The 24,502-nt window shown below is 56.1% G+C and overlaps 2 protein-coding genes across 2 annotated transcripts; one reads left to right on the top strand and one right to left on the bottom strand.

Moving 5' to 3' along the window:
- Positions 1-301: 301 nt before the first annotated feature.
- GUCA1B (guanylate cyclase activator 1B) lies at positions 302-9,907 on the top strand (the record flags this gene model as incomplete). The annotated part of the gene is made up of 4 exons (XM_084889760.1): positions 302-508; positions 5,781-5,930; positions 8,805-8,925; positions 9,780-9,907. 4 exons carry the CDS (start codon positions 302-304, stop codon positions 9,905-9,907), a joined length of 606 nt encoding a protein of 201 aa, XP_084745886.1.
- Positions 9,908-13,242: 3,335 nt separating this feature from the next.
- Positions 13,243-19,338, bottom strand: GUCA1A (guanylate cyclase activator 1A; the record flags this gene model as incomplete). Its single annotated transcript, XM_084889163.1, has 4 exons — positions 13,243-13,567; positions 13,819-13,912; positions 14,210-14,359; positions 19,138-19,338. The coding sequence occupies 4 exons, from the start codon at positions 19,336-19,338 to the stop codon at positions 13,404-13,406; spliced, it is 609 nt and encodes a 202-aa protein (XP_084745289.1). The 3' UTR covers positions 13,243-13,403.
- Between the last annotated feature and the right edge of the window lie 5,164 nt (positions 19,339-24,502).

The following is a 24,502-nucleotide window of genomic DNA, read 5'->3' as shown; positions in this document are numbered from 1 at the left end:
CCCCCTTCTCCCTCTTCAGAATCTTCTGGGTGAACAATAGGGAGAGGAGGAGTGAGGCTGGGGGGAGCTTAGCAAGCTGGAGGTCAGACCTTCCGAGGGAATCTTCTAATGATCTCAGGACGCTTAGCTGGCCTGGTTCTGTCCACCTTGTCGCCTGCCCTCCCCTGCCCATCATGCTCAGTTGCCCGGGAGATGGTGAGGAGGCTGGCTAAGCGGAGGAAAGGGAGGGAGAGGACCCTGTGTGAGAATCCACAGCAGCAGCCGGAGGAGACGGGCCCTCGCCCCCGCCGCCGGGGCCGGGATGGGGCAGCAGTTCAGCTGGGAGCAGGCGGAGGCGGCCGGCGAGGTGGACGTGGCGGAGCTCCAGGAGTGGTACAAGAAGTTCGTGGTGGAGTGCCCCAGCGGCACGCTCTTCATGCATGAGTTTAAGCGCTTCTTCAAGGTCACGGGCAACGAGGAGGCCACGCAGTACGTGGAGGGCATGTTCCGCGCCTTCGACAAGAACGGGGTAAGGCGCCCTGAGGCGGGGGCTGGCGGCCGGTCCGCTCGGCCCATGTCTCATCCTTGAGCTCAAGAAACAGCCTCACGGGGGCTCCCAGTTCCCAGTCCTCCTGCTCTTCCTCTCTCTCCACTCCCCTCTCCTTTTCTGTCTCACTCTTTCTCCAAAACTCTCCTCCTCCTTCTCTGATCATTCTGTGCCTTCCCACCTTCTCTTCCCTCCTCTCCATCTCCACTTTCATCCGCCTGTCCCTCTCTCCACTCCTGGTGCTGGCGGTGGGCTGGGCAGCGGGCACACTGGCCAGTCCTCTCTGTGTGGATAGCTAGGGTTTTGCAGCCTGAGGGCCCGGCTTCCACCCCCACCAGCCTCTGTCACTCTAACAATTCGGAGCAAAAGAGCTGCCCCAATGGGACCAGCCACGTTGGCACAGACCCAGACTCCTCTCCGCTTCTGAGTCAGCAGCCAGCACGTGAGGGTGTGAGCGGGGTTTGTCACTTCAGACTAAATGATGAGGAAACCGGGGCAAAAGGAAGTGAATCCACCTGCCCAAGAACATCTCCTCAGGGGTCCAGACTCCCAGACAAGTGTGCCTGCCTGGGGACAATTTGTGTTTTATAAAGAGAGAAAATTATTTTTTTAAAAAGCAGGTCTTGTGTCATAAAACTTACTATCCTAAATGTATCACTGTTCCTCTTAGTCAACTAAAATTTTAATATAACAATTCAGGGGCCAAAATAGATTATTTAGCCCTGGGCACAATATAGCCGGGCCCCTTATACCCCATCTTGTCTTACAAAGTAGCATATACATTCATCAATTTCTTTCTCCTTTCTTTATAACTTTTACTTTGATAGGACTTCAAATTTTAGAGAAAGCTGGAGACATTACGCCCTTTATCCCTAAGTATTTCTGTGTTTTTTCTAAAAAATGAGCTCGTTCTTTTAAATAACCTAATTCAGTTATTGAAATCAGGAAATTTAGCACTGACATAATTCTATTATCTAATTAACAATCCATATTCAAATTTGGTCAATTTGTGCCGATAATGCCCTTCGATGCTTTTTTTCCTTGGGTTGTGGGAGGTGATCTCTCATTGCGTTTACTTTCCTGTCTCCTCACCTTGAACTTGGAGCCTTTAATTTCTGCTTTTCTCTGTCTTATTTGGCCCTGACATTTCAGATTCAGGTTGTGCACTTGTGGCAGAAGTGGCATTTGTCCTCAGGGCACGATGTCAGGGGCGAGTGACGTTGGTCTGTCCCTTTACTGGGGTTGTTGACTTCTTTATGTAGTCATGTGGTGCCTGCTGGGTTGCTCCACTCCAAGTTACTCTACTCCCTTTGTAATCAGTAAGCATCTTACGGGCCCAATAATATAGAGGGTGCTCAAGACAAAGCAAATACCCCGTAGCTCATCAAATTTTCACTGACTGTTTGGGCATCCGTTCTTGGTTTTCTGACTCCACCAGCCCCTCTGGATTGACATTCCACCGCCAGGAAGAGCTTTCCTGGGAGGTGTGCTACTCGTAAGTTCCTCCGTCAGGGACTGAGCCCTCTTTCTCTCCTCTTCCCACGTCGTCTCCAAGCCCACACCCAACTCCGCTTCCCAGCTTGGCACCATCTGTATATCAGTGAGTCTCATTTCCGGGCAATTAGTCTGAGATTTCTGGGGCAAATAAAATCAAAAGAGCTCGTAGATCTAGCTCACACGTCAAACCCTGGGGTGACAGGAGCGGGTGTGGTGGAGACCATCTGGGAGGACGCACTGGAATGGAAGCAAAGGGTTGAAGCTCAAATGTTCCTTGGGACCCTTATGTAACATGCACTGGGGTCAGGGCTGGTCACCAGTGCAGCCGATTCAGGGAGAAACAGGGCAGACGATCCCAGAGCAGATCACACGCCTGTCATGCTGCGCCTGCCTCTTGAGTAGACAGGTGTTTCTGTCATCCTGGGCTTCGGGGGTAATTAAGGCTGACGGGCAGAGGGCGGGGCACAGGGAGGGATTAGTCCCAGCCGGAAGCTTCCCGGAAAGGGCCCTGGGTTTCTGGTAGCCTCACGGGGAGACCACTTGTCTGGAAGGGGCTGCTCCAGAACATGCTTCTTGTGGGGCAAGGGGTTGGGGGAGGAAGGACCTCCACTGTCAAGGTTCTTCTGGCCAGTCTAATCGTCACATAGACAGGAGACAGATTAGCAGGAGAAAATAAGCAAATTTAATTCCTCCTCCGGGAACCCCACACACAGGGGAGCCAGACACCCCACGTGCACGGGAGGTTCAGAGACAGAAGGGAATGTGGGAGCAGGACGTCCTGAGTGAGGGGTGTGCTCAGGTGCCTTGGGGGCCTCACACGGTCATTGCAGGATAAGAAGAGCAGATGTTCAGGAAATGGCAATTTGTCCTGCGGTTCAGACAGCTCAGAAGAGGTTATCACTGGAAATCAATTCTGGACAAGGCCCCAAATTCCAGCTCTTCTAGGTAGTCAAGGGAGGGGCAGACATTTCTTTTGGGCCCACATGCAATGGATACTACTTAGCAATAAGAAGTTGCCTTCATCCCTAGCCGGTTTGGGTCAGTGGATAAAGTGTCGGTCTGCAGACCAGAGGGTCCCAGGTTCAATTCCAGGCAAGGGCACCTTGGTTGCAGGCTTTTCCCTGCCTGGGTCTTGGTTGGGGCTCATGCAGGAGGCAACCAGTCAATATATTTCTCTCACATCGATGTTTCTCTCTGTCCTTCCCTCTCTCTTCCACTCTCCCTAAAAATCAATGGGAAAATATTCATGGTGAGGATTTAAAAAAATAATAAATAAAATAAAAAATAAAGAAAAAAAAGTTGCCTTCAACCCAGCTGGTGCGGGTCTGTAGTTGAGCATCAACCTGTGAACCAGGAGGTCACGGTTTGATTCCATTCAGGGCACGTGCCTGGGTTGTGGGCTTGATACCCAATGTGGGGTGTGTAGTAAGCAGCAGATCAATGATTCTCTCTCATCATTGATATTTCTATCTCTCCTTCTCTCTTCCTCTCTGAAATCAATTATATATATATATGCCAACCTTGAAGGCTTACATACTATCAATATATGATTCTAATTCCATTCCCAAAGAGAAACTATTATAGTGATGGGAATAAACAGATCAGTGTCTGCCAGATGTCACCATTGGGAGAAGAATGTGACTACTGACAGGTAACAAGTGAGTTTGTGTTGAGAATTACTCATATCTACGTATGTGATAAACATTTCATAAAACTATACACCTACTGCCTGGCTGGTGTGGCTCAAGTGGTTGAGCGTCAATCCACAGACCAGGAGGTCACAGTTCAATTCCTGGTCAGGACACATGCTTGGGTTTCAGGTTTGATCGCCAGTAGTAGGCAGCCAATCAGCTATTCTCTCTCATCATTGATGTTTCTATCAATCTCTTCCTTTCTCTCTCTGAAATCAATTTTTAAAAATACGTATTTTACAATTGTTTCAGAAAATTAAAAACCCAAAAAACAAAAACAGTACACTAAAGACGAGTGGGGGTGGGGACAAACAGCCACTGCTAAGACTCTAGCCCAAAGAAACCACCAGAGACGCTAGAGAAACACGTGTGCACAGAGATGTTCGATGTGCCGTGTAAAACACTGCACCCGAGTTCGGAAAGAGGGAGTGTCCAGGACACCTCAGAAAATGAAAGGTGTGATTTTAAATAATTGTGAAGACCTGGGACATTTTAAAATAAAAATTCAGGAACTGAAACTATAGCTACAGTCCGATCTCAATTATGTAAATACACAGTGTGTGTGGGCGGGTGGGGATGGGGAGAAGGGAGAGCAGGGTGACCAGAAGGAACTACGTAAGAGATACAGAATAAAACACTTCAGGTGTTGAGACAGGCCCCTTGTATTTTCTCCTTGGTTTACCCAGAGGCTTCTTTGCTGTTTTCCCGGTTTTCGGCCGTCTTCTCCTGTTGTTCTCCTGTTGCTCTCAGCTTGCTCCCCCAAGCACCCCGTCTGGGGCTGGGACTCGGGGTGGCCTGGCCCAAGAAGCCCCTCAGAGGTGCTCTGGGCCGGCAGCACCGTTTCTGATGACACGGTCACGGGAACGAGACACTCCTGGGAGCTGAGGCCTCAGGGGTTTGGTTTGGAGAGTGAGGTCCCCACCCTGAAACACGCCTGGGAAGCTCAGCCTGGGACCCGGGCCACCGGCCCACAGCGGCCTCCACCAGCAGCCCCCCTCACGCTCCTGAGTCACAGCTCCCCAGCCTCCGCTCACTGCTGCTAGAATGATCATTGCCGTCACATTTCTGCTGCAGGAAAGTTCGGTTTCCTGCCCAGAGTCACCTCCGAAGTGGCCTGTGCCCTCCTCCTCCCTCTGGCCTCTTAGCGCCTGAGCTCCATCTCCCCGCTTCCTGGGTGGGGGTGGGGCGCAGGCCTGTCCTTCAGTGTCAGGCCCACATGGGCTGCACGGCCTGTCCCCTTTCCCCCGGGCACCGCGTGAATGGAAGCGCCAAAGGAATTTTCAATGTGAGCACAGCTTCCTAATCTTTCAAAACTACCGTGGTCTCAAATTCAGATTAAGTTGATCATTTAGTCATTGATTCACAAATATATTTCTTTAAAATATTTTTTTATTGATTTCAGAGAGGAAGGGAGAAGGGGAGAGAGATAGAAACATCAATGATGAGAACCATCGATTGGCTGCCTCTTGCACGCCTCCTACTGGGGACTGAGCCCACAACCCGGGCTTGTGCCCTTGGCCAGAATCGAACCTGGGACCCTTTGGTCTGCAGGCCGACACTCTATCCACTGAGCCAAACCAGCAAGAGCATTTGTAAACATTTATGAGACCCTGACTCTGCAGAAACAGCAATGTGCTAGGCATGAGAGAGAAATAAAAGCAAAGCAACCCCTCCCTTTTCCCCGGAGCGCACATTAGCTAGGGAAGGAGGCTTCCTTACGAAGCAGTTGGGTGCCGATGCCGGAGTGAGCCCCGAGCTGCACAGAACAGGCGGCAGGTGCCGTGAGGGTGAGACGGGGAGAGATCAGGGGCTGAGCGGTCTGAGCAGGAGGGCCTCCTAGAGGAGGGGACTGTGGAGCTGAGCCCTGACGAGCAGGTGGAGCGGGTGATGGTGGAGAGGACGGGGGCCAGCGGGGAGGACGGCGTGAGCAAAGGTGCAGAAGCCCAACGCATTGCCAGGACGAGCCAAGCCCTGAGCCTGTGGGGGTGGATGGCCCAGCGCGGTGCCCCCTGTGCCCCGGAGGCGGGCAGCGGGCCGGGAGGGCTCACAGCTCCCACTCCCAACAGGACAACACCATCGACTTCCTGGAGTACGTGGCAGCGCTGAACCTGGTGCTGAGGGGCACGCTGGAGCACAAGCTGAAGTGGACCTTCAAGATCTACGACAAGGACCGCAACGGCTGCATCGACCGCCCGGAGCTGCTGGACATCGTGGAGGTCAGTGTCTGCCCCGGGCAGCACCCGCGGGAGCGCCGGGCTGAGGGCCGGCCCTGAGCGGCTTCTCTGGGGCTGCGCATCGGAATCCTTCCCGCGCTCCCTGACCGCAGTGGAATTCAGCAGGAGATCAATGACAAAATACACTAAAAATCCCCCGTGCTTGGAAATTAGGCAACACACTTCTAAATACTCCATGAATCAAAGACACAAAAATCACAAGCGCACACACACACACTCACACACACACACACTCACACACACACACACATTCATACACACACACACTCACATTCACACACACACACACTCACACACACACTCACATTCACACACACACACACACATACACACACTCACATTCACACACACACTATTGTGAACTGAATCATGATGCAAAAATAACAACAAAACTTGTGGAATGCAGCTAAAGCTGGGCTTGCAGACCATGTATCGCCTTAAAGTGCATAGATTAGGAAACGAGAGGCTGAAAGACAATGATCCAAGCAGTCATCTCAAGAAATTAGAAAAAAGAGTGAATTGGACCCAAAGGAAGGGGGAGGAAGGAAAGGACACAGTAAAGAGCAGACAATAATGAAACAGAAAAAAATGCACAAAAGAACGTTGGTTCTTGAAAAGACCGCTAACAAGGATGAGCATACTAGAGGGCAGACTCTGACAGGTGACCGGTGCCAGCTGTCCCTGCCCAGCGCTGCTGGTGGGCACGGTCAGTCCATTTTACAGGAAAGGAAACCCCCTCACAGCCCAGCTGGTGTGGCTCAGTGGTTGAGCATCAACCCAGGAACCAAGAGGTTGCTGGTCCAATCCCTGGTCAGGCCACATGCCCAGATTGTGGGCTTGATCCCCAGTGGCGGATGTGTAGGAGGCAGCCGATGGATGATGCTACTCTATCATTGTTTCTATCTCTCTAACCCTCTCCCTTCTTCTCTAAAAGCCAATAAAAAAAAAAATAAATAAAAAAAAATAAAAAAATTTGCCGAAACCGGTTTGGCTCAGTGGATAGAGCGTCAGCCTGCAGACTGAAAGTCCCGGGTTCGATTCCGGTCAAGGGCATGTACCTTGGTTGCGGGCACATCCCCAGTAGGGGGTGTGCAAGAGGCAGCTGATCGATGATTCTCTCTCATCGATGTTTCTAACTCTCTATCCCTCTCTCTTCCTCTCTGTGAAAAATCAATAAAATGTATTTAAAAAATAAAAATAAAAATAAAAAAATAAAAGCCAATAAAAAAAATTTAAAAAATAAATAAGTAAAAGAAATCCCCTCACAGAGGTTCTGTGCTTGTCCAAATTCACCCATTGGGGATGGGGGGTGCTGGAGCTGGCTGTAACCCTGGAGACTCCCAGTCCGTCAGAGGGCTGCTTTGTACCAGGTGCTGTGCTGGGCAGTGAGACCCTGGGGATCGGCCAGACACCTCTGTCCTCAGAGGGCACCCAATCTGGGAACTGAGCGAGGCCCTACTGGTGCATGTCTCCATTTCACGGCACAAACATGGCCTTGCTGACAGAAACACAGGGAAACCTGTTCTTTCCCTCTAGTCCGAACACCTGTGTCTCCGTCATCCCAGCTCACACACATAGACACACACATTCATAAATATGCTAACCTAGAGGCCCGGTGTGCAACATTCGTGCACTGGAGGGGTGTGTTTCTCGGCTCAGCCTGCACTCTTTAGCAGTCTGGGAGACTAAGGAACCCTTTAGCAGTCTGCTTAGGCTCGCTTCCCACCAGGATCAGCCTAAGCCGTGGTCAGGCATCCTCAGTGCTGCAGTGGGGGCTGGGGAGGCTGCTCTCGCCAGCTGAGTGGTGCTCCCCCTGGTCAGCTCCTGCGTTGAGGATCTGCCCCCTGGTGGTCAGTGTGTGTCATAGTGACTGGTTGTTCAGCTGTTTGGTCAATTTGCATATTACTCATATATATATATATATACACATACATATATAATATATATATGTATGTGTATGTATATATATATATATATATATATATATATATATATATATATATATATATATATATAAAGAATTCTCTTTTCCTCGCTGAATCTCCATTTTCCTCCATAAAGTAGTGTTGAAATCATCACAGGACCATGCACATCCCTCATTGGAGGGCTTTTGTTTTTTTTTTTAAGACTTGTTTTATGTTTTTGGAGGTTTGTGGGTGTGTGTGTGTGTTTTTAATCCTCATGCTTTTTTAAAAATATATATATTTTATTGATTTTTTTACAGAGAGGAAGAGAGAGGGATAGAGAGCTAGAAACATCGATGAGAGAGAAACATCGACCAGCTGCCTCCTGCACGCCCCGCACTGGGGATGTGCCCGCAACCAAGGTACATGCCCTTGACTGGAATCGAACCTGGGACCCTCCAGTCCGCAGACCGACGCTCTATCCACTGAGCCAAACCGTTTTCGGCAATCCTCATGCTTTTATTGATTTGAGAGAGAGAGGAACAGAGAGAGAGCGACAAGAGAGAGAGAAATGTTGACGTGAAAGTGAAACATGGATCTGCTGCCTCTCCCACGTGCCTGGACTGGGATCTAACCCACAACCGGGCACACGCCTGCCCTGAGCCACACCTGCCAGGGCTCATTAGAGGTCTTTGGGGCTCACAATGGAACCACAGGCAGCATCGGGGTGGGGTGGCATTGGGGTGGGGCGGCATCGGGGTGGGGTGGCTTGTGAGGGCAGGATCCCCAGGTGCAAGTAGGCCAGTGGGCACATCATTGCTGGTTTGGACCTGGGTCCTGCAGCCCTCGGCCGCACAGTCGGGGAGCAGCACTGGGGAGACGGTGCTGGCCCTTGGGCTGGGGGAGGGGCGGAGTTTGTAGGGCCCCTCGATGCCTCTGGCTTCCTCCACAGGCCATCTACAAGCTGAAGAAGGCCTGCAGGGTGGAGGGGGAGGCCGGGCAGCAGGGCCAGCTGCTCACGCCGGAGGAGGTGGTGGACAGGATCTTCCTCCTGGTGGACACGAATGGAGACGGTAAGAGGGGTGGAGGTGGTGCCCCCCAGCAGCACCCCCACTTCCTGGCCATGGACCTGGGGCAGCCCCTCCACCTCTCCACAGCTGGTGTCCTCATCTGCGATCTGGGTGTGCAGAGGACACCACGAGATAGCAAAGGGTTTTGTGGGAGCCATTGAAACTCCTACCGAGAGGCTGGTGGAGGCCGGGCCACCGAGCGAGTGGGCAGATGGATGGTACTGTGATGCCCAGATTTCGTGATCCCCAAGGACCACCAGGGAGCCGAGTCCGATGCAGTAGCAGAAAGCCTGTTCCATGCTAGCGTGGGCTCTGTCCCACTCACACCGACAGCGACATGGCGGAAGAGCACGAGCTTCAGCAGATCGAAGGGTTTTATAGGGGCGGTGATGCCACTGCTTTGGCTGACCCCGATTGGTTGGGTGAGGGCTAGGGTGCAGTTACACAAAATGGAGGATCAGGAGTTCCGCCCTGCCCTCTCATTCAGGGAGTTAGCCCCGCACTGCCCTTTCAGCACCTGGTCTGGAAACGGGGTGGCAATGGCTGAGAGGACGGAGTGGCTGTGCAGGGAGGCAGCTGTTGGGAGCACACCAGAACAGCCCTCCAGGGCATTCCCAGGGCACCACGGGCCAAAGGAACACTTCAGCTCATTTGCAAAGAAGTCCCTTTAGAAGCCTGAAGGCTCCAGGAGGACCGGGAGAATCCCTGGCGCTGGGCTCAGGCCCCGCTCTGTGGCTCCTCTGTGTGGGAGCTGCAGCCCCCCCCCAAACCCCCCCCTCCAGAAGGCTCTCCTCTCCTCTCCCCTCCTCCCCTGCTCGTTTCTCCCCTTCTCCCACACGCCCATCCCCCCCCTCCAGGCCAGCTGTCTCTGAGCGAGTTCGTCGAGGGCGCCCGCCGGGACCAGTGGGTGATGAAGATGCTGCAGATGGACGTGAGCCCGGGCGGCTGGATCTCCCAGCAGAGGCGGAGGAGCGCCATGTTCTGAGGGCACCTGCCCCGCCCAGACCCCAGGCTCAGCGGGTGTCCGGAGCAGGGGGGCAGGGGGCCTGGCTCAGCCCCCTCAGTTTATCCCCTCAGCCTCTCCTGGGCTGGGCCATGGTGGGGCTCCCGCCAATCCCTGCATGACTCTTAGCTGGAAGCAGGGTGCCCTGAGGGGTGGGTCCCACAGGCCCAGCTCACAGTGAGAATGCCCACCCAGTGGGAGGCAGGCTGGCAGGAGGCGGGCCTGGGAGGTGCTGAGTCTGAAGAAGACTCACCTGGTGTGTGAGGGGGCAGTTACCTCCCCCCGGATCCTGAGGATGTTCACAAAGGGTGCTCACTCCTCCCCAACTGTCCCCTCCTGGGTGTCAGTGGGGACACTGTGGCGAGGCAGGCTGGGCTCTCCCGCCCTCGGAGGGTCAGCTGTCTGCTCCCCCAGCCCCCGCTGCACCCCACCCTCTGCTCCCCTCCCTACCCCTGGCCCCCACACTTGCCTCTCCAACGCCCTCCCCAGCATGGCCCTCCCGCAATTCCCAGCCACAAGCCCAGCATGTCTCCTTAGGGAATGGAGAGAACTGGGGAGAACGGGGGGGGGGGGGGGGGGGGCCGGGGGGGGTCGCCTGATGACCTGGGTTCTAGGTCAGACCTGCTGTGTGACCCCGACGGCCACTTCTCCTTCGGACCTCAGTTACCTGGTCTGCACAGGGAGCAGGCCTGGACCAGACCAGCATGTTCAGATGATTATTTTTTGGAATTTGAATTATTTTCGTTACACAAATTCCTTGCACATCCCCAATGTAGAAACTAGATTAAAATGGAGCCACTCTGGTTGATGGGGGCTGAGCCAGAGGCACCCCTGAGACCACGAGGCCCTGGGCAGTGCCACCCAGCATGACCCACTTAAGTGGGACCCGGGAAAACACTGCTTTACCCTGGAGAGGTGTGCTCTTATGTTGATGTAGAGAAATAAAACCAACCTGCTGACCCTGAGGCTTCATAGGTCTGATGTTCATATAAAGGCTCCTATAGGAATAAATTTTAGGTGAAAACTGGTTGACTACAGAAAAAGTAATAATCCAGGTGGGACACAGAGATGCCCCAAATCATGAAGGTGGGGTGGGGTGACGATGGGGGAACATCCTTATCCAATGGTCTAGACACCCTCCCAGCTCCGACCTTCAGGATCTGCCGCCAGAGAGCAGAAGTGCCAGCTCCCTGTGTCTGCAGCTGCCCCGGCATTGACCTTCACCTCCCTCCGTGTCCGTGCTCAGGCCCTGGCTGGCGTCCACGTGATGGACAGGATGGGTGTGAGCAACATGCGCCCTCTCAGCCCCCAGGGGGGCTCTCTGCAGCCAGGGCTTCTCTCCCTCTCCCCCTTTCCTCTCTCCCTCTGTGTTTTTATCAACTCCATGCACCCCACACACACCCAGCGAAGTGAAGACTCACGGCCCAGAAGAGAGAGCATCTTGAAAAATGGGCACAAGGGCTTCAGCCTATCTCCCCAGGTCCTTGGACAGGTTTTCCTGAAGTTGGGGTGTGCAAAGAATGCTCCACCCGGCACAGATCGCCCCACTTCCTGACTGATGCCCGGTGTCGCTCCAGCTGGAGAGATGGGCTGACCCGGCCGCCCCAGTGATCACAGAGCTGTGGGACCAGGCGCAGGCACCCCCTGCCACCAGGCAGCCAGCAAGGAAGCAGGAGGTTTGCACGGTCACTTCTGAATAAATATGGGTTTCCTCTGGATCATCGAGGACTTTCTATAATACCACCTCATCCTCCTTCACTTTCTGGTCAACATCCGACTCCAGCATCCCTTCCCACAGGGTGTGAATGCACGCACGTGTGGCCCGTCATTAGGCATGATTTGGATCTGCGCTCCCATCCAAACACTCCGTCCTCATCTCCTCGGTAGCACTGTAACCTCTTGAAGGAGTGTTTCCCCCCCAAACGGCCCCACAGCTCTTGGAGGTGCTCCCTGAAAATGGATATGATGACCCCTTATTGTTTCAAATTTGGTAAAATGTAAATCCTAAGAGACACCCTCAACTTACACCTAAGGAAACTCCTCCCCATGTCACACAGCCCCCCCATACGACACACACACATCACACGGAATGCACCCTCCAACCTCCCCCCGCACCACCTTCTCCACATGCAACCCCAATTCCTCCTTCATGTTCAAAGTCAAGGACCACCTCTGTGAGGCTGTCTCTGAGCCCGACTCACTCTCAGTTCCCTGTGCCCCTGCAGGAGTCCATGCATAGCTTCCCTTAGCACATCTATCTATATAATAGAGGAATATACAAATTAGCCAGGATGCTGGAACATCATGACTGAACATCAGGAACCTGAGGCTGCATGGCACCTGGCCGGGGTGAGGGACCTCAGGCCGCATCTCCTGCCCCAGCGCCAGGCCAGGAGACCTCAGGCCATGCCCCTCACCCCAGCACTGGGCCCGCGGGACCTCAGGCCGCACCCCCTGCCCTGGCGCTGGGCCAGGAGACCAAAGGCTATGCCCCTCACCCCAGCACCAGGCCGGGGGACCTCGGCCTCGCCCACCCCACCCCACCCCCCTCCACCTCGCTCATCAGGGCTTGACAGGAGACCTCAGGCCACGCCCATCGCCTGTTGGGGCTTGATGGGAGGCCTTAGGCCACGCCCCCCACCCAGCACCAGGCTGGAGGACCTGAGCTTGATTGGGGTGGGGCCAGCTGGGTCTGGGTGTCACCCAATGGGGGTGGGGCTGGCCGTATCTGGGTCTCCTGCGTTTTCAAAGCCCGTGTGGGTGGTGGGCAGGACTTGACTCTAGGTCTCTCGGCACACCCCGGACTCTGACAGGAGGAAGGTTTTCATATACATTTTACTAATTTTCTTTCATCTCTGACACTTCTATTACAGAGAGAGGGCAAATAGCAATATTAAAATACTTCCTCTAATTAATTGCCTTTTAATGTGCACGAATTTCATGCACCGGCCACTAGTTTTATTACCACGAGCTTAGTCTGGGAGTTCCTTGACGATGAGAAGGCTCCTCTTCTCTGCACTCCTAACATCTAGCCTCAGCACAGCAGGGGTTCCATAAATGCTTGTTGAGTGGAAAGGGCGATGCAAAGCACACACATTGGCTGGGTAGTCCTGGAGCTCCTTGTAGCAATGGGATGGAGGCTGCGGCCACAGGCCCCAGAGGTTCCATCAGATCAGCCTGGGCACTTCCATGCCTAGAGGGGGGCCTGGAGAAGCTGAGGGGGGGGGCGGGGGAAGCTGGGGAGTGGCCGATGGCAGAGGGCTGCTGAGTGCCCCCAGCAGGAAGCAATCACCACCAACGGAGTGACACAGGTCCACACCTCTGGACCCCAGCCTGGCCCTGTGCTACCACAGTGCAGCCCAAAGAGGCCAGCTGAGCTGAGAGTTCGTTCTGAGGACTATCTACTATAAAAGCAACAATGGCGACACCAGCACCACCACACCCTCCCGCCACCCAACACAGAAGCATGGGGGCTGGTTCAGCCGGCCGCCTCAGCCGCACCACCCCCGGCCCCTTCCTGGTCTTGCTCCCCGTTCTGGAGCCGGCGCACAATGCTGGTGAGGTCCAGGCTCCGCGTCAGCGTGTCCAGGAGCATCTGGTCCTTCTGGACGCCCTCCATGAACTCCTCCAGGGACAGCTCCCCTGGAGAGAGAAAGGGGGTCACGGGGAGGTGGGGGGTGGCTCCTGGGCACCAGGGTTCCATCAGATCAGAGCTGGAGTCTTTGGAGGGGCACAAGGCCACTGCAGGGGAAGCAGCTGGGGCGGGGGGGGGGGGGCAGGCAAAGGAGCAAGAGACCAAGGTCAGGTCTAGGGATCCCTAGCATCCGGGTCTGTGCTGGGACCCTACACCCTGGTGAGCCCTCCCCGGGGGACCCCGGCCCGGGCCTCCTCACCATCCCCATTGACATCGATCCTGGAGAAGACGGTGTTGGTGAACTCCTCTGCACTCATGGTGGAGTCGCTGCAGGGGTTAATGGCTCGGATGGCCTGCAGGGAGGAAGAAGTGAGAGGCCCATCCTGACTCAGCCCGCCTCCGTGGTGGTGGGGCTGCGTGGGGAGCGGAGGCAGAGCTGAGACTTAAGAGCTATTCAGTCTCTTGGGACACAGGAGGAAACTGAGGCCCAGACAGGGGAAGGAACGTGAGGGTCAGAGCTGCCCCAGGGACCCCCGTTCCATCCTGCCCCCTGCAGAGATCGCAGCTCTGCCCGCTGACCCAAACCCGCTCTGAGCTCCAGTCCACCAGCCGCCGCCCCGCCCAGGCCGGCCCTCTGCACCTGGAGTTACCCGGATGATGGTGAGCAGCTCGTCCCGGTCGATGCACCCGTTGCCGTCCACATCGTAGAGCTTGAAGTACCAGCGCAGCTTCTGGTCCACCTTCCCCTTGAGGACCAGGCTGAGCGCCGCCACGTACTCCATGAAGTCGATGTAGCCGTCCTGGCGGGGGAGGCCGCGGTGAGCCCTCTCCCCCCACACCCCCGGGTGCCCACCCCCTCTGTCCTGGCCGCCCAGAGCCCGCCCGCCCTGCCCCAGAGGCTTCGGTCACTGACAAGCTACCCCGCTGGGCTGTGGGTGGCCCTGGGCTGGTGCGGTCCCAGCTGCTTCCCGGTGCTTCTCAGACCCCAGCCCTTCCAGCGGCTTGTGGGTGGGAGGGAGACGCGGATTCCCAGGGGTGCTGGGGGCTGGGTGAGCTTTCCCAGCTCGGTGAGGGCAGGGGGTCGGTGTGGAGGCAAGGACCCAAACCCCGCTTGTTTCTCCTGTGATAATCATAACGGCACCTGCCTCCGTGGGGCGTGGGGTGACATGAGTACATGTATGGACGGCACTCAACACGCCTGGCCTAGAGTAAGCACTCGGTGTTAGCTGTTATTGTCACCGCCACTGTAAAGAGATCACTGTGCTGTCCTGTGTTGCCCCTGGCAACAACACGTCCGGACACAGGACAGAGCACCCACTCTGCTGGGCCGGGGCAGGGGCTGAGGGTGGCTTCCTGAGGGAGCCCAGGCCCTCGCCGGCTCTTGGAGAGGTTGGCCCTGGGGGGAGGGGGCATTCCTGCAGGACATTTCTTTGGGGTTCTTTGAGTGTTCACCAGCTGACCGTCTGTGGCCTGGCCAGTCCTACCACGTTCTCTGCCCCCTCGCTCCAAACCGAGTGAGGCTGCGAGGGAAGCCTATCTCGCAGACGGGCTGTGCCCAGTAAGGGCAGGAGCACCGGGTCAGAGCACGTAGACTCGGGGTCCGGCTCCCACTCCTCCACTCACAGCCATGACTCGGGCCAGGAAGTCGCCGAGAAGCTGGAAGAACTCTCACAGGCAGAGCTGCCCCCGGAAGGGCCAGCCTCGGTCAGTGATGAGCTCCCTCCGCCGGACGTGTGCAAGCAGAAGCCTAGGGATGTGGCCGGAGCTGGCGGCACGGCCTCTGAGGCCCGGCTCTGTGCTGGCCCGTGGCCCGGGGTGAGGCCGTGCCCACGGTGAGCCCACAGCGAGGACTGTGGTCACAGTGAATGCCGTGTGCTGCCGCATGCCCAAGGGCTTCCGCACACGCCTTAGCCCCGGGTCCTCGCCCTCCCGCCTCCCAGGACCGCACGGAGCGAGGCCGGGGCAGCTGGGAAACAGGCTTCCTGGGCGGGGACCCCGGAGAGGATGCCTCTGTTTTCGTTTTTCTCTCTCTGTGTTGTTGGAAACTCTACAATGTGCTGTGTCACTTGTGCAATTTGTTGTTGTTGTTGTTGTTGTAGTTTAATGACTAAAAAAATCGATGGAGCCCTAGCCAGCTTGGCTCAGTGGATAGAGTGTCAGCCTGTGGACTGAAGGGTCCCAGGTTCGATCCCAGCCAAGGGCACATGCCTGGGTTGCAGGCTCCATCCCCAGTAGGGGGCATGCAGGAGGCAGCCGATAAATTATTCTCTCTCATCATTGATGTTTCTATCTCCCTCTCTCCTCCCTCCCTCTCTGAAATCAATCAATAAATATATTTTTAAAAAATAAAAAGCAGCCAAAACCGGTTTGGCTCAGTGGATAGAGCGTCACCCTCCAGACTGGAAGGTCCCAGGTTTGATTCCAGTCAAGGGCATGTACATTGGTTGCGGGCACATCCCCAGTAGGGGGTGTGCAAGAGGCAGCTGATTGATGATTCTCTCTCATCGATGTTTCTAACTCTCTATCCCTCTCTCTTCCTCTCTGTGAAAAATAAATAAAATATATTTAAAATAATAATAAAAATAAATAAAAAACTAAGGGATCGATGGAAAGATACAGGCTTTTCCTTCAGAAAGCCCTAACCGCGTCATAGGAGAGGGGTGACCTCGGCCAAGCACTGCGCCGCCTGGAGGCCAGGGTCCTCACTCTAGGACGGCAGAGGCAGTGTGCGTGCTTCCAGACTGGGCTGTGGCTGGTTCAGAAAGACCCTGCAGCAAGCTCGCTGCTCCTTATGCCTCCTGTGCTGAGCTCCTTTAACCTCACCACCGCTCCCCGGAGCTGGGAGTTTTGTCTCCATTTTCAGCTGAGAGAGCTGAGGCTGAGAGAGGTCAGGCCGCACAGCCAGTGAGTGCCAGTGCTTGCCTGAACCCGGGCCTCCTCAGTCCCACCTGCGCTCGGACATGCGGGTGGGAAATTCACCCTGGCGTGGGCGCACCTGAGTGACCGCGGGCACGGCCAAGCCCTCGCAAAACTTAGATATAAGCAAAGCATGCGTTTGTGCCCCAGTCACACTCCCTCTCCTGCTCACCCAGCGGCTCCCTCCTCTCACTCAGGCTGCCAGGCACTTTCTGTAAAGGGCCCGACGGCCAGTATTTCCGTTTTGACAAAAGGTAACCGCATGGGTGTGGTGTGTTCGCCTGTGAATGCAGACCCAGGGCCGTTGCCTGCACACCCAGCTCTAACTCCCCTCTGTATCAACGTCCTGGCCAACCCACTCGCCTGCTCTGTGCTCGGGCCAATGGGACTCAGACCACTGGTGTCCACAAGGCACTGGGGATGTTACAGGATGCTCTTCACTTCAATAACTGATTTTAAATGAACAGTAGTGTGAAATATAAAACTGGCCATAAACCCATGAGTCCGCATACACCCATTCACTCATATAACAAATCCCTGTTAGGTACCCCCTGTGCTCCGGGCACTGATTTTAAGGAAACACTCCCTGCCCTCACGGAGCTCACATTCCAGCAGGGAGACAGGGATGCACAGTGGCTGAATGCTGTTCAACATCCTGCATTAGAAGGCAAGACGTGTTCCGGGGCGGGACTAGGCCCGTGGTCAGCAAACTCATTAGTCAACAGAGCCAACTATCAACAGGATTGAAATTTCTTTGGAGAGCCACATTTTTAAAATTTAAACTTCTTCTAACGCCACTTCTTCAAAATAGACTCGCCCAGGCCGTGGTATTTTTGTGGAAGAGCCACACTCAAGGGGCCAAAGAGCTGCATGTGGTTTGTGAGCCACAGTTTGCTGACCACTGGGTTAGGCAATCGCAAGGTTGGTGGTCACCCCTCCCTGGTGTCATAAGTGGGTAGGATTTAGAGGGTCCTTTTGGAGAAATGTCTTACCCCAAAGGATTTCCGTAGTTCGGGAGAAGCTGAGCTATTTGGGGGCACTGGGTGTAAGGTGTTGAGGCTTCTCTCCCTCTACTCCCCCTCCCCTTCCCCACCCGCCCGCTCAGGAGTTATGGCTGCTTCTGGCAGCTTTGGGAGGCCCAGCGTGCCGATGCCATCCCTCCAGGTCTCCATGCTCAGGCTCCAGGACTCTGCTCCCTTGCGCCCCCTTTAGGAAAGCCCTCATGATGCTGCTGCCCTTGAGGCTGGGACTCAAAGCTCATAATCTGCTTTGGCCCTTTGACCCCAGATATTAGCCCGTTTTAAATAGCCTCTGAGCCGAAACCAGTTTGGCTCAACGGATAGAGCATCTGCTTGGGGACTGAAGGGTCCCGGGTTCGATTCCGGTCGGGGGCATGTGCCTTGGTTGCGGGCATATCCCCGGTGGGGGGTGTGCAAGAGGCAGCTGATCGATGACTCTCTCTCATCGATGTTTCTAACTCTATCTCTCTCCCTTCCTCTCTGTACAAAATCAATAAAATGTATTTAAAAAAATAAATAAATAAATAAATAAATAGCCTCTGAGCCCCGGCTTTCCCTACAAGCCCTGCCTACAAGGGTGTTCGGCTCTCGGGGTGGTGAGCGGAGCCGGGAAAGCTCTGGGCAGCCTCTCCCCAGGGTGCGGCGGACCCCCCGCAGGGCATCCTCACACCTCACCTTTCCAGGGAGCGCTAGGGGTTGGGGACCAGCCAGGGCGGGAAGACCAGCTATGGGCTCTTCCACCACTACATCTTGACTGAATTGCTCCAAATAAATGCAGGATTTGCCATTGGAAAACTAACAACCATCCTGACTAATGCTCCGATGTCCATGGCAGATACAGATAACTAAGCTGAGGCTGAGGGTCAGAGAATGGGTTCAAGGTCACCCAGCTGGTGAACACCAGGGGCCCAGCGGGGCCTAACTCCTCTGTCAGTGTTCTCTCTCGCTTCTCCGGCAGGCTTCACCCAACGCGTCCAGGCGATTCCTTGAGGAGACATACCCTTCGGCCCACTTGAGCAAGGCGAACTGAGGTCACCGGGTATTCTGGATCCCCCAGTGGCCAGGCCACCCCGCCTGTCCCCAGGCCTAGTGTCCACAGACCATCACGCGTGACCCAAGACACATGGGCCTGCCCAACCCGGACCAGCGGAGCTGAAACCTCCTCACCCTGCCCTCTACTCCCCACCCCTCTTTCTGCATCCTGTGAGCTTCTGTGCCAGATCACCACGAGGGGCATCAAGCACTTATAGGTGCTCAGTGACTGTCTGGTAAGTGTTCACCCTCGTTCTGGAGTAAATCCCAATGTGTGTGTGGGAGGCAGGGGAGCCGCTCAGCTGTCTGTGAACACTAACCCGGGGCCTGTCTGTCTTCCCCTGGAGCCAGGGCAGGGATGGCCCGCCTCCTTCCGCACCCCTGTGCCTGGCTCTCAGGAGGTGCTCCGTGAGTGTGAGACCAGTGTCCCTAACTGGGCGTTCAGCCTCCCAGGTGAGCAAAGACCTGTGCAAATGAAGTCCGTCCTCCGCAGTCCCTGCTGTCCTCACATCTGCTCTCCCTGTCCGTCCGTCCCCCACCCCCACCCCTACCCCCCGCACCCAGGGCAGATGGGGGCTCCCTCCATCACCCACACCCAGGCCCCTGCTCACTTTGTTGAAGTCGAAGGTCTCAAACATCTGCTCCACGTACTGGCTGGTGGACGGGCTCAGGTTCTTGAGGCCAAAGAACTGGCGGAACTCGTAGAGGGTGAGCTGGCCCGAGGGGCACTCGGTCATAAACTTCTTGTACCACTGGTGGCACTCGGTGCTGCTCAGCTCCTCCACCGACTTCCCCTCCACCACGTTGCCCATCGTGCGGGCCCGCGAGGCGGACGCCTGCGGTGGACAGGCCCGTGCCCACGCCCCCCCCGCACCGGGCGGCCTGGCTTCTGAGAACTGGGCCCTCCTGGCTCACAGGCCTGAGTCGTCCATGTCTGAGCGAGGAAGGCGCCGATGACCCGGTTCAGGGAAGTGTCGGGAGGAGGTGAGCGGAAGGGAGAAGGCAGGGGGGCTGAGCCGGCCGACACCCCAATCCGGCAGGTGCCAGAGAACCGGTTGCAAGCGCCCTAAGTCCTTGCTGCCAACGGCTGCTCCCGGGGAGAGGAGCGAAAATAGAACCGACCTGAGAGGCGTGAGGCCCGGGATTACAGCCTTAAGCTGAAGATGAGAGGATTTCCTTACCCGGTGGGCAGCCTCCTTATCCCGTTTTACCAGGGCAGATGAGTGCCAGCCAGCAGCCGCTCTGATCCCGTGACCTCCACTCCCTTCTCGTCCTCTTTAGAGCAGGCTCCTCCCTCGGACTTGGAGTGGAGGGACCCTGACATAGGGCTGGTCCCCTTCCAGAGCTGGGGCTCTTGGGGTGCTGTGTATCACCAGGCTGTGCACCGGCTTGGCCCTCACAGCTGAGGGGTTCAATCCCTTCTGATGGCTCACGTGGAAGAGCACTTGGTGATGCAGAGTGGCTCCCGAGACGAGCCCGAAGCAGCCGTGGTTGTGAACGCCCTCCCACAATGCCCTGCGCGAGCGTTTACAGCCGCACAGACACTCACGGTCCCATCCTGACCACACGCCCGTATCCCCGGAGGCCGCACCTTTCCCATCCTGCGAGGTGTGAATTCAGCCCAGCAACTGACTCTGAACCCGACACCTCACCTCCCAGGGCCCGGGCGTTTGTGAGTGTGTGTGTGTGTGTGTGTGTGAAAGCTCCCGGCCGAGCCGGAGGGCCCGTCTGTGCAGCAACAGCTTGCTCTGACCCTATGGGACGTGCTCCGGCCACAGACGAGCAGCGGTTCATCTGGGAGCCAGCATCCAGGTGCGCTGAAGCAGGGTGCTCCTGGGAGTGTCCGGCTCTGCCCCTCCCCAACTCCCCCTCCTCTACACGTGGACTGCCTATCCCCACCCCAGCCAGAGGGACCAGCACCCACATGTCTGCTTTCCCAGCAGGCACTTGGGTCGTGTCCAGGTTGTACACAGATACCCTAGCACAAAAGTATCTTTTATACTTGGGGAAGGGGTGCCTTGTGGGGGTGGTTTGTTACCTCAGCTAATCTACCCTCTCCTGACTGATACAAAGACTGTAACTTTAAACACTGCACAGCCCAGCCAGTGTGGCTCAGTGATTGAATACCAACCTATGAACCAGGAGGTCACAGTTCAATTTCCGGTCAGGGCACATGCCCTGGATGGGGGCTTGATCCCCAGTGTGGGGTGTGCAGGAGGCAGGCGATCAATGTTTCTCTCTCATCATTAATGTTTCTATCTCTCTCTCCCTCTCCCTTTCTCTCTGAAAGCAACAAAAATATATTTTTAAGGAAATAAATACTGCACAGATGTCATGAGTCTTTCTAGGAGCGCCAGGCTTGCCAAGCTCCTCTCAGGACCCCCAGCTGTGTGCCTGGCCCTCCCATGCTGCCAGGCTGCAAGGAGAGGATTCTTTATTCCAGGTGCAAAGCACTGTTTCTTCAGAGTGAATGTATATTCATGAGTATTTATGTAAATGTACTTATCTACACTACTAAAAGAGAAAGATGCAAATTGACCATACCTTTGTGATGCCCACCAGCCAATCAGGAATGGGTATGCAAATTAACCCATCAAAGCTGGTGGTTAATTTGCATACGAAGGCACTGGGCAGCCAGGGGCATTCCACCTGACCCCAGCTGCTCGGGCCTCTGGGCAGCGGGTGAGGCGGAAAGGCGGCTCTGAGCCAGAGCCAACGCAGAAAGGCAGCTCGGGTCCAGAGTGAAGGCGGTGCTGCCAGCCAAGGGCAGGAAGACCCATTCTTGCACGAATCTTCATGCATCAGGCCTTTAGCATATACATAAAATATACAACTATATAATGACATCAATATACTTACATATGAATTAACTTATATAAATGGCATGCAATCTATGTTGCATATAACATACATTACATATCAGAACACATGCATAAATATCTCAGAATTGGCCAGGGGATGCTATAGAACAAACCACCCTAAAACCTCAGTGGCTGAAAGCAGCACAACTTTATTTCTGGCTCACACTACTTGCCCGGTGACCTTGGCAAGTACCTTAACCGCCCTGGGCCTCAGTTTCATTCTTCAGGTGGAGCTAAGGGTGCCCACCGCACAGGGCTGGGAAGAGGATGCAGTGAATTAAAGTCGATAAACGGAAAGCATTTAGAGCCGGGTCTGGCAAAGAGTGAGAGCCCCACATTGGCGGTTGCTGCATTAGTTCGTATCTGCTACGGGGCGGCGTGCTGCTGCCTTCGGATTAGATGCCATTACATTGAGTCTCGGGCACAGCAGTGTCCCTGGATGACAGCAACCCTGTCTCTGTCCCTTTAATCCCATTAGCCACGGCCCTGCCTGTGTGTGGGGACCGACATCCGCCTGCGCCTGCGGCTGGGCTCCAGAGAAGGTGGAGGCCTTCTTAAAACCTCATTGGATTCAGCCCCGTCCCCCCGCCCCGCCCCTTGCCTGCCTCTCCTACAAGACGCTGCTGGAAAAGAGACTTGTTTTCTGAGCCTCTTGGGCAGCTAACGTGGCTGCAGGACATGGTGCAGCCAAAGAAATGCGAGTGAAGGTCTGCCAGGGTTTCTGGGGAAACGCTTTCTCGATAAAAAGTGATAACGACGCGCTGGTGCGGCCCGCCCCTCCCCTGCTTTTGGCCTCGGGTGTGAGCGCGGCCTGGCGTGCAGCGGCCTCCTTCAACCTGGAGGCTGTAGCGGAGGGAAAGGCCACGGAAGCCAGAGATGCCAACTTCCGCTGTGGAGCTGCTGACCCACGGCCATCCTCACTGCCTCCGCACGGTGCACCGTGCCCGGTTACGTTTGGAAAAGAATCCCCTCTTCGTTCAAACAAACACACCCGAGCCCTCAGAGGCAGGTTGAGAATGAAAGCACCAAGGTGTGTAAGAATGTCAGGCTGTGGCTCCTGGGGCTGCAGGTCAGCTCAGAGGGGCGGCAGCTCTGTCCAGGGAGCAGCCCCCCCTTCCACTGCAGGACACCCACTGCCGCACCCACGGGCTGAGCCACTGCTGCACCCACAGGCCGAACCCACTGCCGGACCCACGTGTACCCACAGGCTGTGCCACCGCCAGCACCCCCAGACTGAGCCCACGGCCTGCACCCCCAGGCTGAGCCCACTGCCTGGCACGGAAAGGGGCCCCCGCCCAGCAGCCCTTCCTCAGGCGCGCACCCTTCAGCAGCTCGGATGCTGAGCCACCAGAGCGAGACACTGGCCTCCAGGGAGAGCTCTCCCTTCTCCACCGAGGAGCTTCAGGCGGAAGGCGCCAAAGCGCTCCCGGCCACCACAGGCCGGAGGGCTGCTTCGCTGCCCTGCCTCGTGGGGCACCTGCCAGGCCCCACAGCGTCTCCCTCCTCGGTGGCCCTCTCAGGCCCACTCTCCTTTCTCCCTGAAGACACGGACGCCACGTCAGGGCGGCAAACTCACTCCTCAGGCCCAGGAGAGGCCGTACGCGGAGTGGACGGGAAGAGAGGCCTCGTGGCTCCCCGGGCTGCTTTGTCTGCAGGAATCCCCCGGGACAGATGCCACACCTGGGGGACAGGATCCACCAGCAGAATGGCACCAAGGGAACGGACAGGTGGGCAGTGCCGGAGGGAAGAGACTGGAGGGGCCGCAAACCCGGGCCTGACGACCCCCCTTCAAGGCTGCCTGCCCCCACCGCCTCCCACACGGAAGCACACAGAACCCGGAACACCAGCTCTGCTCCTGGGACCATCCCACCCAGACCCACTGGGACCAGCGGCTTCTTTAACAGGTTCCTGGAGCCTCCGTGGAGGCTGCTCTACCAAGGCGAACCTCCAGGGGGCGACCATTCTTCAGGGGACGGAGGAGGCGGCAGGTAAGGGAGTGAAGATGCTGGCCTTGCCGCCACTGTACCCAAGGCTGTCTGGTCCGGGCGCACAGAGGGGGTTCTTGTTCATCTTTGAGGCCCGAGGACCCAGGCGGCGCTGGGGTTCAGCAGGTGGACGATGGAGTGGATGGAGGATGAGGACGTCTGGCTGTACATAGAACACTTACATTATCTCTGCTCCTTTTCCAAACCCCACTACAATGGCAATCAAGGCATTTTTGCCGGCCGGCCAGCGTGGTTCAATGGTTGAGTGTCGACCTATGAACCAGGAGGTCACGGTTCAAATCCCGGTCAGGGCACATGCCCGGGGTGCAGGCTCAGTCCCCAGTGTACAGAAGAGTGTACAGAAGGCAGCTGATCAGTGATTCTCTCCCATCATTGATGTTTCTATCTCTCCCTCTCCTTCCTCTCTGAAATCAATAAAAGTGTATTTTCAAAAATAATGAATTTTTTCAAATCCACCCACCTACAGAGGGTTGGGAGGAGAGAAGGAAGACAGCCGATTAGAGGCGCTAATAAAATTGTAGAAAACAGGAGGCAGGTGGACAAGCGGTAACTGTCTGATGAGACTGCAGAAAGTTGAGACTGGCGGTTGGCACAGTCACAAAGCCCACCCCTGCCTCAGGAGGCTCAGGAGCGGTGCAGAGGGTGCCCCGAAGGCTGAGGTGCACGACCTGGGTAGAAGCATGAGAGGACAAGTGGGCTGTTAGCAGAAGGAGCCACGGCCTCTCCAGTGCCCTCCGCCAGGCGGCAGAACAGGCATCTGCCCCTCCTGACCTTGGTTATGCTCAGGAAGAGAGAGAGCTGTTCTGAAAACTGGGGCGCTAAGGGAAGAGTGAGACATTCCCCCCCCTCCCCACTCCCCTCCAGCTCCTTCCCATGCTGGCTCCTCAAACACCCACAACCCGGCAGGAGAGACCTGGTAAGGTACCCAACGGCCTGCTTGCAGCCCGGACCCAGCCAGCTGAGGAACCCCGAAGGTGTGAGAGGGCACCTGCAGCAAACAGAGGACCCGGAGCCCAGGCTGCCCGGAGGCCTTGGCCCTCCTGCCTCCTCACCGCCTCCTGCTCGGAGGAAGGCACCAGGAGAGCCCGGCCCAGCACTGGCTGCTGGTC

This window comes from Pipistrellus hanaki (assembly GCF_964339955.1).
Source record: "Pipistrellus hanaki genome assembly, chromosome: 7".
Taxonomy (NCBI): domain Eukaryota; kingdom Metazoa; phylum Chordata; class Mammalia; order Chiroptera; family Vespertilionidae; genus Pipistrellus; species Pipistrellus hanaki.
This window is presented reverse-complemented; position numbering and strand designations above follow the sequence as displayed.